This window comes from Triticum urartu, chromosome 6 (assembly GCF_003073215.2).
Source record: "Triticum urartu cultivar G1812 chromosome 6, Tu2.1, whole genome shotgun sequence".
Classification (NCBI taxonomy): Eukaryota; Viridiplantae; Streptophyta; class Magnoliopsida; order Poales; family Poaceae; genus Triticum; species Triticum urartu.
The window spans coordinates 535550097-535567401 of record NC_053027.1 but is presented as its reverse complement, the minus strand read 5'-3'; the positions used below and the strand labels follow the sequence as shown (position 1 = coordinate 535567401).

General features: G+C 44.2%; 1 protein-coding gene and 1 pseudogene across 1 annotated transcript; both read right to left on the bottom strand.

Annotated features, from left to right (window-relative positions):
- Positions 1–959: 959 nt before the first annotated feature.
- Positions 960–2090, bottom strand: LOC125512732 (senescence-specific cysteine protease SAG39-like). Its single transcript, XM_048677823.1, has 2 exons — positions 1643–2090; positions 960–1546 (listed from the first exon to the last, which is right to left on the bottom strand). The coding sequence occupies exons 1-2, from the start codon at positions 2073–2075 to the stop codon at positions 960–962; spliced, it is 1020 nt and encodes a 339-aa protein (XP_048533780.1). The 5' UTR covers positions 2076–2090.
- A 12609-nt stretch (positions 2091–14699) lies between these two features.
- LOC125512731 lies at positions 14700–15831 on the bottom strand (annotated as a pseudogene).
- Between the last annotated feature and the right edge of the window lie 1474 nt (positions 15832–17305).

The window sequence follows — 17305 nt, the reverse complement described above, 5'->3', positions numbered from 1 at the left end:
AGATGCATAACACTCATCATAGTACTGACAAAACTGAAGAAAATGAAACCTACACTAAAACTAACTAAAAAAATTAAAGCTCACTAACCATCTCATCACTCTCTACATTTCATCTTCTCCGTCAGCACTATACTATCGTGGTTAATTAATCGAACCCATTCCGGCCGTTTTTGTAGGTGAGGTGAGCCCTTTGATTGAAGTTACTTTCCGTAGAGGATTACCTTGGGACCAAATCATTTTTCCTTATTATGTGGCGCAGTTGTTCTATAGATTAGAAAGTGCAAAATGAAACAATAGTCACATCCATATATGTGGACCATCTCTTCCATATGGGAAGGAGTTGTTAGCCTGCCTGTTCATTTCTAGCAGAAAGTTAGCTTATTTTTTCTTCATTATTTTCTCTACCAAATTGAGGTATGGACCCCCACGATGCTAATCGTAATATTTTAATTACTAATCATAATTAAGGTCCACTTTCTAATTGTGGGTTATCCAGAGTAAAATTAAGGTTGGTGTTGCAATTGGGGAGAGGAGCTTGTTGCCGAACGTTGAGGAACCATGACGACGGGAATTGGTGGAGGGAAAAGTCCTTCCTATGTCACTTCCTCGAGATATAAAAAACATTTTGTTTCATTCTCGGGTTGCAACATTTATTTGCAAATCAACTCCACCATTTCACATTTTTTTATGGTTCTAAGATTATCATGAAAATAAATACTACTCAAAGAGTTCATTCTACAAATACGAAGGAACAAGAGACAACACAGTTCACTTACAAAACACAACTGGTGCCAAATCTCCGAATGACATAGCTAACACAACTTCTTCATCAATCTTAACATATGTGGCATAATTTACATTGTATTCACGAAATATGAAGTACAAAGTATACTTTAGATACACACACAAACTATACATATTTAAAGTAGACACATGATATGTTGCATATGACGCACATTCTATGCAGTGGGGTAAGAAGGCTCCATCGCAAGGCCACACATGCCTTTCTTGTCAGGAATGTCCTTCTCCATTCTTAAATATCCGTTCTCGCCCCATGTTGTTCCCCATGAATTCTTCAGCAACCAATACTTTGTGCCATTGCTGGTCTTGCCATAACCAATAGCTGCAATACCATGGTCCAGGTCTGTGCCACATGAGCCTGTCATCACTCCACCTTTGTAAAATTGGAAGGTCATATCTCCTCCATCTACAGCCACCGAGACGGGTTGGCTTGCGACGGCTTGCATGAGAGCTCCCTCGTTGTTGGCTGGAACATCCTCATAGCTTTTGATGGTTGCGGCACCGTTGGTTCGACTCTTGCACTTGTCATCTGCCGCGGTATATGGGTAGTTGGACTCGGTTGTGAGACCGCCATTCTTGATTATGAACTTGAAGGCATTATCCATAAGCCCACCTTCGCAACCTTGATCTTCACCATGGACATCACAATCCACTAGTTCTTGCTCAGACAACGAGATAAGCTTGCCGGTTTTCAGCTTAACGACGCCCTCTGTAGCAGCGACAGCAGAAAAAGCCCAACAACAACCTACAAATGTTTACGTTTTTGCACATACTATAAGAGGACATTCTCATTAAAAATTCAAACATATATGCAATATATTATTATCCTAAACATACTTACCACATTGGCCCTGATCCTTGATGGGGGTGACTGCTCCTTTCGTTCTCCAGTCTACAGTTGCCGGAAGTGCGTCGAAACTTACATTCTCATACCTGAATCTGGTAGCCACCCTTTCCATGCTCGGTTTGTACCCCTTGTTAGCCTTCCTCGCCTTGAACTCCTTGTTCGTTAGGTCGGCAAACTGATTGACGCCCAAATAGAACTTGAGGTTCTTGGCATTAAACGACTCGATGAACCCGACATTGGCCTTGAACACCCCGAATCGTTGCACCTTCTCAGCATCGTCCTTGTACACACGACCGTACTGCACCATCCAGCTCTCATGCCTTGCCACCATCGATAAGTCATCGCTGAGCTCACGAGCTGCTAGGACCGAACTGCAGAAGCAGACGCATCCGACGATGCCAAGGATCAAAGCTTTTAGGATGGCCATGTTATGTTTGATGAAATTGCTTGCTACTACTAGTGTGTAGTGTGTGCTCTGGTTTGGTTTTGTGAATGGTACTGGGTGTCTTATATAGTTGCATGGATGTATGTATTTGAATATGGGGGATTGAGATGGTGTGAAACGTAGCGGTGAAGTACATCTGGTAGGCGGATAGTATAAATAAATATGTGTGCATATGGCGTACACTTTCCTTAGCATATGAGAATAATAAACATGTTGTGCCAGAACTTTGGATGTTAGTACAAGAAAAATCAAGTAACCATGATTACGACATATTTTGATACTTCATACATACTTAGTTCAATGTGATTGCATGGTGATGCTGACAGGCTTTTCTATCGATCCTATTCCTATGGAGCTCTGTAAACGTGTTGGCATGAGTACCCAGGAACCAAAAATACATATAATTTTTTTACACCCTAAATTTTAAGTGTAACACTAAGTCTTAGCTTATGTTGATTTACAAAACTATGAGTGCGTGCAAAAAACATTGATAAAAATTCTTGTAGCCTACGGATGAAAAGTGATTAAATGTGACCGCTTGCAGAGACGAGTGTACCACGGAAACAGCAAGTTGATTAAGACAACTTAACCTGTCAGATCATCAAATGTTAAGAGAACTATGATTAGTTAATTAACTAATGATTAGTAATTTAATCTTGAGTTCAAACGTGCATTGGTATCACTAGTACGTCAAGTCCATGAATTAATATTAATACCGTCGGATATACTTGCCAGCATTGTAGATGGTTTTTTACTCTCACAACTTGGTAGATCATATCTCACTACCATCACATATTTCTGGCGGCCATGGTTAGCGGGAGGTCCCTTGCTTAATGAGAGTTTCAGGTGGCTGGGTAGTCCAGCGTTGCAACTCAAGCACGAGTGATGGTATGTAACACTGCACATTGCACACACACTCTGCAAAGCGCCAAGTGTTACATGCAACCTACGTGTCCAACACTTATCCCCTCATCCCTTCAGACTTGTAGGCCTAGGAACATTTGGTACACAAGAATGAATAAAGGACGCACACGGACATGTGGGACATGGCAAGAGAAACGGCAACAGGCAGCCTGAGAGCCAAAGCGAACACACACACACGCACACACACACACACACACACACACACACACTATGCAGATGAGATCGATGTGGGAGAAACGAGCGATGGCCAACTGACAAGAAGGGACAACCGCACGAAACAATCCGGGGGCTCGGAACACCCCATTTCTAGCAAACATAGTAATTACATATATAATTACAAAAGCAAAAAATAAAATTTGTTTGTTAAATAATGAAATATGACCTTTTCCTCAAAGATCGAATTGGTTTATAATTTGAAACTAGGTTTTTAGAAATATGCTTTAAATCATAAGCAATGTGTGAAGTCAATAAATGGGAGGAAGCGTGAACTGAACTTGTCGGCAGCGAAAGCGTCGCAAGATAGAAGACCTAGGTACGTTGAAAGATTCATGTGGTATGTTTTGAGATTTTTGGTTCTCTTTGATGAAAAGGTTAGTCATTACCATCTATAAAAGGAGAAAATTACTACCTCCGTCCGGGTTTACTAGTCGCCATCGTATTTTGGGCCAAAATTTGACAACAACGATCCTTAATCACCTGTGGTCACGCTAGTGATCAATAAGAAAGAGCTAGATCCATTCATCCCCCACGATCCTTGCCCCACGTGTTTCCTTGAGTGTTGGATTCTACATCTCCTTCTTGGACCTTTAGGGGATTGTTTGCACTCAGACTGTCCTTAACGGGACTCTTGCAAACCCATTACCATCTCACGCAGACAACAAAGAACCCACCAGGATTCACTGAACACTGAACTTTGATGTGGCGACCCGACCCGAATGGATCAAGCGCTCTGTGCTCAGGTGTCATCCCTGGATCAGTAATGCTGACACCACACAGTACATCGAAGGATTTATAGCAGAGTGGCAATCACACACTTATTACATCGTTGTCTCAAAGAGAACTTATTACAATAAATATGGCTTAAGGCCATCTAGTGTCGATAACAGCGGAAGACTTGGAAGATAAATGGGTCCATCAACTCCAACGGCATCACTGAGTATAGAACCACGACCTAAAAACACCTTACTCGTCGTCTGAAAAGTCTGCAACATGAGAAGTTGCAGCCCGAAAACGGGTCAGCACATGGAATATGCTGGCAATGTAACACATAGAGAGTAATGGAATGAAACAACTATACTATATGCATATATGGCTGGTGGAAAGCTCTATGGTTACAGTTTTGCTTAAAGCCAGTTTTTCCCTACTACAAAGGAATAAATTTATTTAACTATCATGGTGGTTGTTAAACATCGAGAATGGTTGACAGCATTCCAATCCCAATTAAGTGAACAATTAAAACCCAACAACATTAATTAGAAGTAACATGATGAGATTCACATGATATTCAAGTACTAGATACTCAAGTTGTCCATAACCGGGGACACGGCTAATCATGATTAGTTTGTACACTCTGCAAAGGTTTGCGCACTTTTCCCCACAAGACTCGACCGCCTCCGTTTGGTTTCTCGCACTACAGGGTGTTTGAGAAGACGGATGACCGAGACACAGTCTTTCAGAAGCGCTAGCACCTTACATGTGGGTAGACCGGTACACCTACTTTCCCCTACATCTGCTAGTCTACCCGTAAGAGTTCGCACAACTTAGTCAACTATGCCAGAGCCCATAATGGCTTGTGGCTGCACACGGAAGTTACTAGCATGAATGATCTTATGATCCCTTTGAGCCTGGGTGGCGGTCCAAAAAAAACAGGCAAGTCCTGATAGACATCAGGTGCCTCAATCCACCCAGATGTGTGTTTAAGTTGCCACCTTAGATAAACCCTTAATTATCAATCTCACATCTTTCATGGATATCACTCACCCAATCCACGTCTACTAGCATAGCATGGCATAATAAGCAAACGTAGAAGTAACTCCCAAAGGTTTCATAATAATACAGGTAATAGGTACTACCTCATCTACTTCCCATCCCACAATTTAATTAGATCCTAATCATGCAATGTGAGAGGATTGATCTAATGCAATAAAACATGGGTTGTAGAAAAGGTATGATCAAAGTGTTACTTGCCTTGCTGATGATCCGTGAGACCTAGGGTTTCGAAGTAACAAGCGGCGCAATCCGGGTGATCTATCGCAGACAAACAACAAGCATACAATAAGTACTCATCTAATGCACAGGTAAAACTCGGACAAGAGAACGAACCAGAGAGTTCAACTTAAGAACTCCGGTTGCGAACAAAGAAATGAAAAACAAACGGCGGAAGAAAACAACTCGGTTCTAGCAGGTTGAAACTAGGTCAAATTTTACCGTAGCAAAAGCTTGTTCAAGTTGATTAGACGGAACGACGGTTTCGAAACGAAACTCTAGGCGCTTGAATCACCTGATTCCGATAAACGAGCGGGAAGAAAGACTAGAACGAAGATCGGATATGAGATCGCGATCGCAAAATAAATCCGACGAAAAGAAAAGACGAATGGTTAAACGAACGGGCGTCGTTAACCGGGAAAAATCGGTGATCATGTTCGTTGAGACGAACGGTCCGAAAGAAGAACGAAAACCGATCTAGAGTTTTCGGAAAAGAAACCGAAAAAGAAACGGAAAACCGATCTAGGGTTTCGGAAGAAAACCGAAACAAAGCCGGAAGAAAACGGAAAAGAAACGGAACGGTTCTTTTAAGAAAAACCGAACCGAGGCGAGGGGTTGCGCGGCTACCTCCGGCGAGGTTCCGGCGAGGGCTCCGGCGGCGGCGCTAGGCGGCGGTGGCAGCAGCTAGAGGCGGGGGCGGCAGCTAGGCGGCGGGGCTGGCGCGCGGCTCGGGGCGGGAGGCGGCGGTGGCTGCGGCTTGGGGTGGAGAGGGGGGGGGTGTTGGGTATTTATATAGGAGGGGGGGGTAGAGACTTGGGGAAGGGGCAAGGGGCAAGGGCGGCGGCGGCCTGGAGTCCTTCCAGGACTCGGGCGAGGCTGGCGGCTGGCGCTGGCGCGCAGGGTGGCTGGCGGCTGGGCCGGCCGGCTGGGCCCTTGGCCCAGGCGGGGCGCTGCTCCTTTTTTTTTAAATCGGTTATGCGCGCAGAAAAACAAAAGAAAGAAAATCTAAACGAACTCCGAAAAACCTAAAGTAAATTTTCCCCGACTCCTAAAAATGAGCCGAACAAAATGAACTTTACTCCGGGCCTAGAATGCAATTTTTGAAAACGCGCATTTTTTTCCTTATCCAAAGAAAACAAACAAACTCTGGCAAACAAAATTGGATCTATTTATTAAATCTTCGTTTTTCCTCAATTTTGGGAAAGTCATATTATTCCCTCTCTTATATTTTTGATATCGGAAAAATTATTGAAGATGAAATAAATAAATCAAATGATCCTCTTTTCAAATTCGAGAAAACTCTCAAATATGAAAATAAAGAAATCTCAACTCTCTCCGAAGGTCCTTGAGTTGCGTGAAATTTCTATGATCAACCAAAATGCAAGAAAAATATGTTATGCATGATGATCTAGTGTATAACATTCCAAATTGCAAATTTGGGATGTTACAAACCTACCCCCCTTAAGATGAATCTCGCCCTCGAGATTCGGGTTGGCTAGAAAATAGGTGAGGGTGGTCCTTGAGCAAATCTTCTTCTCTTTCCCAGGTGGCTTCATCCTCTGAGTGGTGGTTCCACTGAACTTTGCAAAACTTGATAACCTTGCTGCGGGTAACTCTGCTGGCATAATCGAGAATCTTGACTGGCTTCTCCTCATATGTTAAGTCGTCCTTCAACTGAATCGCTTTGAGTGGCACGGTATCTCTTAGCGGCACCTCCGCCATCTCGGCATGACATTTCTTCAGCTGAGAAACATGGAATACATCATGAACTCCTGACAGCTCCTCTGGTAATTCCAACTTATAAGCGACTTCTCCCATACGTTGCAAGATCTTATACGGTCCAACGAAACGCGGTGCTAACTTTCCCTTAACTCCAAAGCGCTTAACTCCTCGAAGTGGGGATACTCGAAGATAAACCCTGTCTCCAGTTTCGTAAACTGTCTCCTTGCGTTTTGAATCTGCGTAGCTCTTCTGCCTGGACTGGGCTACCTTGAGCCTATCGCGAATCAACTTAACCTTCCGTTCAGACTCCTTAATCAAATCTGGTCCAAAGAATTGATGGTCTCCAACTTCATCCCATGACAACGGTGTCCTGCACCTCCTTCCATATAAAGCTTCGAAAGGTGCCATCTTCAAACTGGTTTGGTAACTGTTGTTATAAGAAAAATCCGCATACGGCAAGTTATCGTCCCAGCTAGATACATAATCTAGTGCACAAGCTCTCAGCATATCTTCCAGAATCTGATTGACTCTCTCGGTCTGTCCATCTGTCTGCGGATGAAAAGCTGTGCTGAACTCTAGTCTGGTACCCAAAGTTTCATGCAACTGATTCCAAAACTTTGAGGTAAATTGGGTTCCTCTATCTGATACGATACTCCTTGGAACTCCATGCAAACAAATGATCCTAGTAATGTATATCTTTGCCAACTTAGCACTGGTGTAAGTGGTCTTAACTGGAATAAAATGTGCTACCTTTGTCAAACGATCAACTACTACCCATATCGAGTCATAGCCTGCTTTCGTCCTGGGTAGTCCTGTGATAAAATCCATGCCTATCTTATCCCACTTCCATTCGGGTATCGGCAATGGTTGTAACAATCCTGCTGGCTTCTGATGCTCTGCCTTTACTCTCTGACATACGTCACAAACTGCTACATATGCTGCAATATCCTTCTTCATTCCGGTCCACCAGAATGTTTCCTTCAAATCCAAATACATCTTGGTATTCCCTGGGTGAATCGAATACGGTGAATCGTGTGCCTCTTGCAAAATCAACTTCCTGATCTCCGGGTCATTTGGCACATAAACACGGTCCTCAAACCATAGGGTATCGTGCTCATCCTCACGAAATCCTTTTGCTTTTCCTTTGCTCATTCTCTCTTTTATAGAAGCAATCTCCTTGTCAGACTTCTGAGCTTCTCTGATTTTATCCATCAATGTTGACTGAATCTCCAATGCTGCTACATAGCCTCTCGGAACTATTTCCAACATAGCTCACGAAGGTTTTCTGCTAACTCCTTTGGTACTTCTCCTGTCATTACCATATTGACATGGCTTGCATCAGCTACTACATTAGCTTTTCCGGGATGGTAATGCAATCTCATGTCATAATCCTTGATGAGCTCCAACCATCTCCTTTGTCTGAGGTTCAACTCCTTCTGAGTGAAAATGTACTTCAAACTCTTGTGATCCGTGTACACCTCACAATGATTTCCAATGAGGAAATGTCTCCACGTTTTCAATGCATGCACTACGGCTGCTAACTCCAAATCATGCGTGGCATAATTCAATTCATGAGGCTTCAGTTGTCGTGAAGCATACGAAACAACTCTCCCTTCCTGCATAAGCACTGCTCCAAGTCCTCGACGTGAAGCGTCGCAATACACCTCATAATCCTTGGTCTGATCTGGCAAAATCAATACTGGTGAGGTAACCAAGCGTTTCTTCAACTCCTGGAAACTAGCCTCACACTCCTCAGTCCATTTGAACTTTGTATCCTTCTTCAACAATTCAGTCATAGGCTTTGCAATCTTTGAAAAATTCTCAATGAATCTCCGGTAGTATCCTGCGAGTCCAAGAAAACTCCGGATCTCTCCAACTGTCGTTGGTGCTTCCTATTCGGTTACAGTCTCAACCTTTGTGGGGTCAATTGCTATACCTTCTCCGGATATAACGTGTCCGAGGAATCCAACTTCCTTCAACCAAAACTCACATTTGCTGAACTTGGCATATAACTGATATTCCCTTAGTTTCTCCAAAACCAAACGCAAATGTTCCTTATGCTCCTCTTCATTCTTTGAATAAACCAGGATGTCATCAATGAACACTACGACGAACTTATCCAAAAACTCCATAAACACTTTGTTCATCAGGTTCATAAAATAGGCAGGTGCGTTAGTCAATCCAAATGACATAACGGTATACTCATACAGTCCATATCTCGTGGTGAATGCTGTCTTAGGTATATCCTGCTCTCGAATCTTCAACTGATGGTACCCTGATCGCAAATCGATCTTGGAAAATACTTTAGCTCCCTGCAACCTATCAAACAGATCGTTGATCATTGGTAGTGGGTACTTGTTCTTGATGGTTACTTCATTCAATCCCCGATAATCAACAACCATCCTTAATGATCCATCCTTTTCCACTAAAAGTACTGGTGATCCCCAAGGCGAAGAACTTGGGCGAATGTAACCTTTATCCAATAACTCCTTAATCTGATTCTTAATTTCTACCAAATCCTTTGCTGGCATCCGGTATGGTCGCTTCGATATTGGGCCGGTACCTGGCAATAACTCAATCAAAAACTCAATGTCTCTATCCGGTGGCATTCCTGGCAATTCCTCAGGAAATACATCAGGAAAATCCCTCACCACTGGTACTTCTTCTTGCACAACTCCTGTTAGGCAGTTTACTTGTGTCCTGTTTGGCACATGCCGGGAAACATACTTGATCCTTCTTCCTTCTGGTGTGGTGAGCAAAATTGTCTTACTGGCGCAATCGATGTTTCCTCCATACATCGACAGCCAATCCATACCAAGAATCACATCCAGACGTTGGGATTCCAGAATAAATTAATCCGTTGGGAAAACATGCCTTCCTATACTTAATGGTACTTGGAAACATCCTTGTCTGGCCATGTACTCTGCTCCTGGCGAGCTTACTAACATAGGCGTTTTAAGAATCCTAGTGGGCAGGCTATATTTTTCCACAAATCCCCTTGATATGTATGAATGCGATGCACCAGTATCGAAAAGAACGAGTGCGGTAAATGACTTAACCAAAAACTTACCGATTACTGCATCAGGCTGATCTTCAACCTCCTCCACATTAACGTGGTTCACCTGTCCCCTATTGAAAGGGTTCGGCTTCTTCCCAGAGCTTCCATTGCCATTTCCATTGCCATTTCCATTCTGGCCTTCAGGACATTCATTGGCATAATGTCCGGTCTTGGAACACTTGAAACAGGTGACTTGACTCAGATCTCTCTTGGTTGGGGTCGATGGGGTGGTCCGGTTCTGGCCGTTGCTTCCTCCATTCCCATTACCATTCTTGTGGCCATTATGGTTGTGCGAACTACCTCCTCCATGGGTATGCTGAAACTGAAATCCCGGTTTAGGGGTAAAACGAGGCTTTTGCTGGGCTCCAGAGTTATACTTCCCCTGTCCATACTTCCTCTTACGGTTCTCAATCTGCTGTTGCTTTCCTTCAATCATGATGGCACGATCTACCAACTCCTGGTAGTTGTTGAAACTTGCTACCATCAACTTCATGCTTAGTTCATCATTCAGTCCTTCCAGAAACTTCTCCTGCTTAGCTGCATCCGTAGCAACGTCATCTGGGGCATAACGTGCTAACTTGCTGAAATCGTCAACGTACTGGCCAACTGTCCTTCCTCCTTGGCGTAAGTTGCGAAACTCACGCTTCTTCATGGCCATAGCTCCTGCTGAAACATGAGCAGTGCGGAAAGCTTGCTGAAACTGATCCCAAGTGACAGTGTCAACTAGGTAAGTGGCTGTGAAATTCTCCCACCATGCTGTCGCGGGTCCGTCAAGCTGGTGAGCGGCAAACTTTACTTTCTCACCATCCGTGCATCCTGCAGTGGTCAACTCCCTTCCTATCTTGCGGAGCCAATCGTCTGCTACTATTGGCTCGGTGCTACTGGAAAACACCGGCGGGTTCAGCCTAAGGAAACGGGCTAAGTGGTCAACAGGTGGTGGTGGTGGTGGGTTGTTGTTGTTGTTGTTCTGCTGGTTCTGGACTAACATCTGCATCAATTGATTCTGCTGCTGGATCAACTGAGTGAGCTCCGGTGGGAATCCATTGTCACGTCTCGGAGGCATCTGAGGGATTTAGAAAAGATGAGATATAAGAATAGAGTGAGGTCTAAAGGGAAAACACTACCCCAATGCACATGAGCAAATGCACACAAAATCACTTCATTCAATCAAACAAGGGCTTACAATCGGTCTAAAACTATCGCAAAAGTGCTCGACTATGATGTTTACATGGGGGAATACTACTACTATCTGGTGGTCATCTAGAAATTTGAACCGGTGGAAGACTCCATGATATCTGCTCCAGCTTCGTCTTCAAAGTCGGGTTCACTTGGATCCGAATCGGTGTCGTCGATGATGATGTAGTTGTCCGGACATGCGACGTACTCGTCTTCCTCCTTGGATGCTAACTTCCTCTTGAGTTCTTCAATCTCCTGCTTAAGATCGCCATTGTGTCTTGCTAGAGCTACGATCTCTTCCATGTAGTCCTTGCGTGTAGACTTCAGTTCTCCTTCTAGCTCGATGATCCTTGCCTTCGCATTTTTCAACTCTATCATATCATTGCACATCTGGTTCTCGTGGCGTCGAATGTGCTGGTTTAACTCCTGGATGAAAGATGCAATGGATCTATCCTTCTTGGTGCTGACTAACTCCCATTGTTCGTCTTGGCGTCCGCAAATCTGGTAGATAGTGTCCTTGAGGTCTTCTTGATAAACTTCTCCAATGCGTCCTATGGTGATATGAGCTGCCATGCTCCTTCCCAGACTCCAGGTTGGTGCATTGAAAACACTATCTATGGGCTTTGTGATTGGTGCGAATGTCCTTCCAGGAATGTGAGCTTGAATCTTCCAGCGCTCCTCTTCAGGCAGAGTGGCGTTGAAGGTTCCCGTGAAGCTTGGTAATCCAATGTTCAGGTACTTGGTGACTTCCTTCAGGTGAAATCCAAATGGTGTGCCTTCATCCGGTTGAGCATACTTAATCTTCACGTTCATCATCCTAAAAGAGTAGAAAAGATGAGGAGTTAGAAAATGAGAAGAGAATGGTGATCTATGGCTTTAACTTAGTAGTCGTGTCCTACAGTCAGCGTGTGCTCTGATACCATCTCTGTGGCGACCCGACCCGAATGGATCAAGCGCTCTGTGCTCAGGTGTCATCCCTGGATCAGTAATGTTGACACCACACAGTACATCGAAGGATTTATAGCAGAGTGGCAATCACACACTTATTACATCGTTGTCTCAAAGAGAACTTATTACAATAAATATGGCTTAAGGCCATCTAGTGTCGATAACAGCGGAAGACTTGGAAGATAAATGGGTCCATCAACTCCAACGGCATCACTGAGTATAGAACCACGACCTAAAAACACCTTACTCGTCGTCTGAAAAGTCTGCAACATGAGAAGTTGCAGCCCGAAAACGGGTCAGCACATGGAATATGCTGGCAATGTAACACATAGAGAGTAATGGAATGAAACTAGCTATACTATATGCATATATGGCTGGTGGAAAGCTCTATGGTTACAGTTTTGCGTAAAGCCAGTTTTTCCCTACTGCAAAGGAATAAATTTATTTAACTATCATGGTGGTTGTTAAACATCGAGAATGGTTGACAGCATTCCGATCCCAATTAAGTGAACAATTAAAACCCAACAACATTAATTAGAAGTAACATGTTGAGATTCACATGATATTCAAGTACTAGATACTCAAGTTGTCCATAACTGGGGACACGGCTAATCATGATTAGTTTGTACACTCTGCAGAGGTTTGCGCACTTTTCCCCACAAGACTCGATCGCCTCCGTTTGGTTTCTCGCACTACAGGGTGTTTGAGAAGACGGATGACCGAGACACAGTCTTTCAGAAGCGCTAGCACCTTACGATCGGGTAGACCGGTACACCTACTTTCCCCTACATCTGCTAGTCTACCACTGTAAGAGTTCGCACGACTTAGCGAACTATGCCAGAGCCCATAATGGCTTGTGGCTGCACACGGAAGTGTCTAGCATGAAGATCTTATGATCCCTTTGAGCCTGGGTGGCGGTCCAAAAAACAGGCAAGTCCTGATAGACATCAGGTGCCTCAATCCACCCAGATGTGTGTTTAAGTTGCCACCTTAGATAAACCATTAATTATCAATCTCACATCTGTCATGGATATCACTCACCCAATCCACGTCTACTAGCATAGCATGGCATAATAAGCAAACGTAGAAGTAACTCCCAAAGGTTCATAATAATACAGGTAATAGGTACTACCTCATCTACTTCCCATCCCACAATTTAATTAGATCCTAATCATGCAATGGTGAGAGGATTGATCTAATGCAATAAAACATGGGTTGTAGAAAAGGTATGATCAAAGTGTTACTTGCCTTGCTGATGATCCGCGAGACCTAGGGTTTCGAAGTAACAAGCGGCGCAATCCGGGTGATCTATCGCAGACAAACAACAAGCATACAATAAGTACTCATCTAATGCACAGGTAAAACTCGAACAAGAGAACGAACCAGAGAGTTCAACTTAAGAACTCCGGTTGCGAACAAAGAAACGAAAAGCAAACGGCGGAAGAAAACAACTCGGTTCTAGCAGGTTGAAACTAGGTCAAATTTTACTGTAGCAAAAGCTTGTTCAAGTTGATTAGACGGAACGACGGTTTCAAAATGAAACTCCAGGCGCTTGAATCACCTGATTCCGATAAACGAGCGGGAAGAAAGACTAGAACGAAATCGGATCTGAGATCGCGATCGCGGAATAAATCCGACGAAAAGAAAGAGACGAACGGTTAAACGAACGGGCGTCGTTAACCGGGAATAATCGGTGATCACGTTCGTTGAGACGAACGGTCCGAAAGAAGAACGAAAACCGATCTAGGGTTTTCGGAAAAGAAACCGAAAAAGACGGAAAACCGATCAAGGTTCGGAAGAACCGAAACAAAGACGGAAAGAAAAGAAGAGAGAAACGGAACGGTTCTTAAGAAAAACCGAACCGAGGCGAGAGGTGCGCGCTACCTCCGGCGAGGTTCCGGCGGAGGGCTCGCGCGGCGGGCAGGCGGCGGCAGGGCGCGTGGCGGCGGGGCTGCGCGCGCGGCTCGGGGCGGGGAGGCGGCGGTGCTGGCTTGGGGGGAAGGGGGGGGTGTTGGGTATTTATATAGGAGGGGGGGGGGGGTAGAGATGGGGAAGGGGCATAGGGCAGAGGCGCGGCGGCCTGGAGTCCTTCCAGACTCCGGGCGAGGCGGCGGCTGGCCTGGCGCGCAGGGGCGGCTGGCGGCTGGGCCGGCCGGCTGGGCCCTTGCCCAGGCGGGGCGCTGCTCCTTTTTTTTTAAATCGGTTACGCGCGCAGAAAAACAAAAGAAAGAAAATCTAAACGAACTCAAAACCTAAAGTAAATTTTCCCCGACTCCTAAAAACTGAGCCGAACAAAATGAACTTTACTCCGGGCCTAGAATGCAATTTTCGAAATGCGCATTTTTTTCCCTATCCAAAGAAAACAAACAAACTCCGGGCAAACAAAATTGGATCTATTTATTAAATCTTCATTTCCTCAATTTGGGAAAGTCATATTATTCCCTCTCTTATATTTTTGATATCGAAAAAATTATTGAAGATGAAATAAATAAATCAAATGATCCTCTTTTCAAATTCGAGAAAACTCTCAAATATGAAAATAACGAAATCTCCAACTCTCTCCGAAGGTCATTCTATGCAGTGGGGTAAGAAGGCTCCATCGCAAGGCCACACAATGCCTTTCTTGTCAGGAATGTCCTTCTCCATTCTTAAATATCCGTTCTCGCCCCATGTTGTTCCCCATGAATTCTTCAGCAACCAATACTTTGTGCCATTGCTGGTCTTGCCATAACCAATAGCTGCAATACCATGGTCCAGGTCTGTGCCACATGAGCCTGTCATCACTCCACCTTTGTAAAATTGGAAGGTCATATCTCCTCCATCTACAGCCACCGAGACGGGTTGGCTTGCGACGGCTTGCATGAGAGCTCCCTCGTTGTTGGCTGGAACATCCTCATAGCTTTTGATGGTTGCGGCACCGTTGGTTCGACTCTTGCACTTGTCATCTGCCGCGGTATATGGGTAGTTGGACTCGGTTGTGAGACCGCCATTCTTGATTATGAACTTGAAGGCATTATCCATAAGCCCACCTTCGCAACCTTGATCTTCACCATGGACATCACAATCCACTAGTTCTTGCTCAGACAACGAGATAAGCTTGCCGGTTTTCAGCTTAACGACGCCCTCTGTAGCAGCGACAGCAGAAAAAGCCCAACAACAACCTACAAATGTTTACGTTTTTGCACATACTATAAGAGGACATTCTCATTAAAAATTCAAACATATATGCAATATATTATTATCCTAAACATACTTACCACATTGGCCCTGATCCTTGATGGGGGTGACTGCTCCTTTCGTTCTCCAGTCTACAGTTGCCGGAAGTGCGTCGAAACTTACATTCTCATACCTGAATCTGGTAGCCACCCTTTCCATGCTCGGTTTGTACCCCTTGTTAGCCTTCCTCGCCTTGAACTCCTTGTTCGTTAGGTCGGCAAACTGATTGACGCCCAAATAGAACTTGAGGTTCTTGGCATTAAACGACTCGATGAACCCGACATTGGCCTTGAACACCCCGAATCGTTGCACCTTCTCAGCATCGTCCTTGTACACACGACCGTACTGCACCATCCAGCTCTCGTGCCTTGCCACCATCGATAAGTCATCGCTGAGCTCACGAGCTGCTAGGACCGAACTGCAGAAGCAGACGCATCCGACGATGCCAAGGATCAAAGCTTTTAGGATGGCCATGTTATGTTTGATGAAATTGCTTGCTACTACTAGTGTGTAGTGTGTGCTCTGGTTTGGTTTTGTGAATGGTACTGGGTGTCTTATATAGTTGCATGGATGTATGTATTTGAATATGGGGGATTGAGATGGTCTCCAACGTAGCGGTGAAGTACATCTGGTAGGCGGATAGTATAAAATAAATATGTGTGCATATGGCGTACGCTTTCCTTAGCATATGAGAATAATAGACATGTTATGACGGAACTTTGGATGTTAGCACAAGAAAATTCAAGTAACCATGATTACGACATATTTTGATACTTCATACGGACTTAGTTCAATGTGATTGCATGGTGATGCTGACAGGCTTTTCTATCGATCCTATTCCTATGGAGCTCCGTAAACGTGTTGGCATGAGTACCCAGGAACCAAAAATACATATAATTTTTTTACACCCTAAATTTTAAGCGTAACACCAAGTCTTAGCTTATGTTGATTTACAAAACTATGAGTGCGTGCAAAAAACATTGATAAAAATTCTTGTAGCCTACCGATGAAAAGTGATTAAATGTGACTGCTTGCAGAGACGATTGTACCACGGAAACGGCAAGTTGATTAAGACAACTTAACCTGTCAGATCATTAAATGTTAAGAGAACTATGATTAACTAATCAGCTAATGATAAGTAATTTAATCTTGAGTTCAAACATGCATTGGTATCTTTAGTACGTCAAGTCCATGAATTAATATTATTACCGCCGGATATACTTCCAAGCCACGTAGATGGTTTTTTACTCTCACAACTTTGTAGATCATATCTCACTACCCATCACATATTTCTAGAGGCCATGGTTTGCGGGGGTCCCCTGCTTAATGAGGGTTGCAGGTGGCTGGGTGGTCCAGCGTTGCAACTCAAGGATGAGTGATGGTATGTAACACTGCACATAGCACACACACTGTGCAAAGTGCCAAGTGTTACACGCAACCAACGTGTCCAACACTTATCCCATCATCCTTTCAGACTTGTAGGCCTAGGAATATTTGGTTCGCATGAAACAAATAACGGACGCACACGAACATGTGGGGCATGGCAAGAGAAACGGCAACAGGCAGCCTGAGAGCCAAAGCGAACAAACAGACACACACATATGCAGATGAGACCGGCGTAGGAGAAACGATCGATGACCAACTGCCAAGAAGGGACAACCGCACAAAACAATCCGGGGGGCTCACAACGCCCCATTTCTAGCAAACATAGTAATTAAAGATATAATTACAAAAGCAAAAAAATAATTTTTTGTTAAATAATGAAATACGACCTTTGCCTCAAAGATTGAATTGGTTTATAATTCGAAACTAGGTTTTAAGAGATATGCTTTTAATGATAAGCAATGTGTTGGGGATATAACTACTGGGTATGAACTGCCCAGGAGGGGCCGGGTTATACCACTGGCGACTTATCAATGAAGATGGCGGGTCATAGCAAGCCCATTGACGGCCCAAGACCCAG

Excerpts from the sequence above, each read along its gene's own strand:
- LOC125512732 (XM_048677823.1), bottom strand. The coding sequence starts at position 2,075 with ATGGCCATCCTAAAAGCTTTGATCCTTGGCATCGTCGGATGCGTCTGC. Across the intron at positions 1,547-1,642 it reads CAAGGATCAGGGCCAATGTG|GTTGTTGTTGGGCTTTTTCT; the intron begins GTAAGTATGTTT and ends AAACATTTGTAG.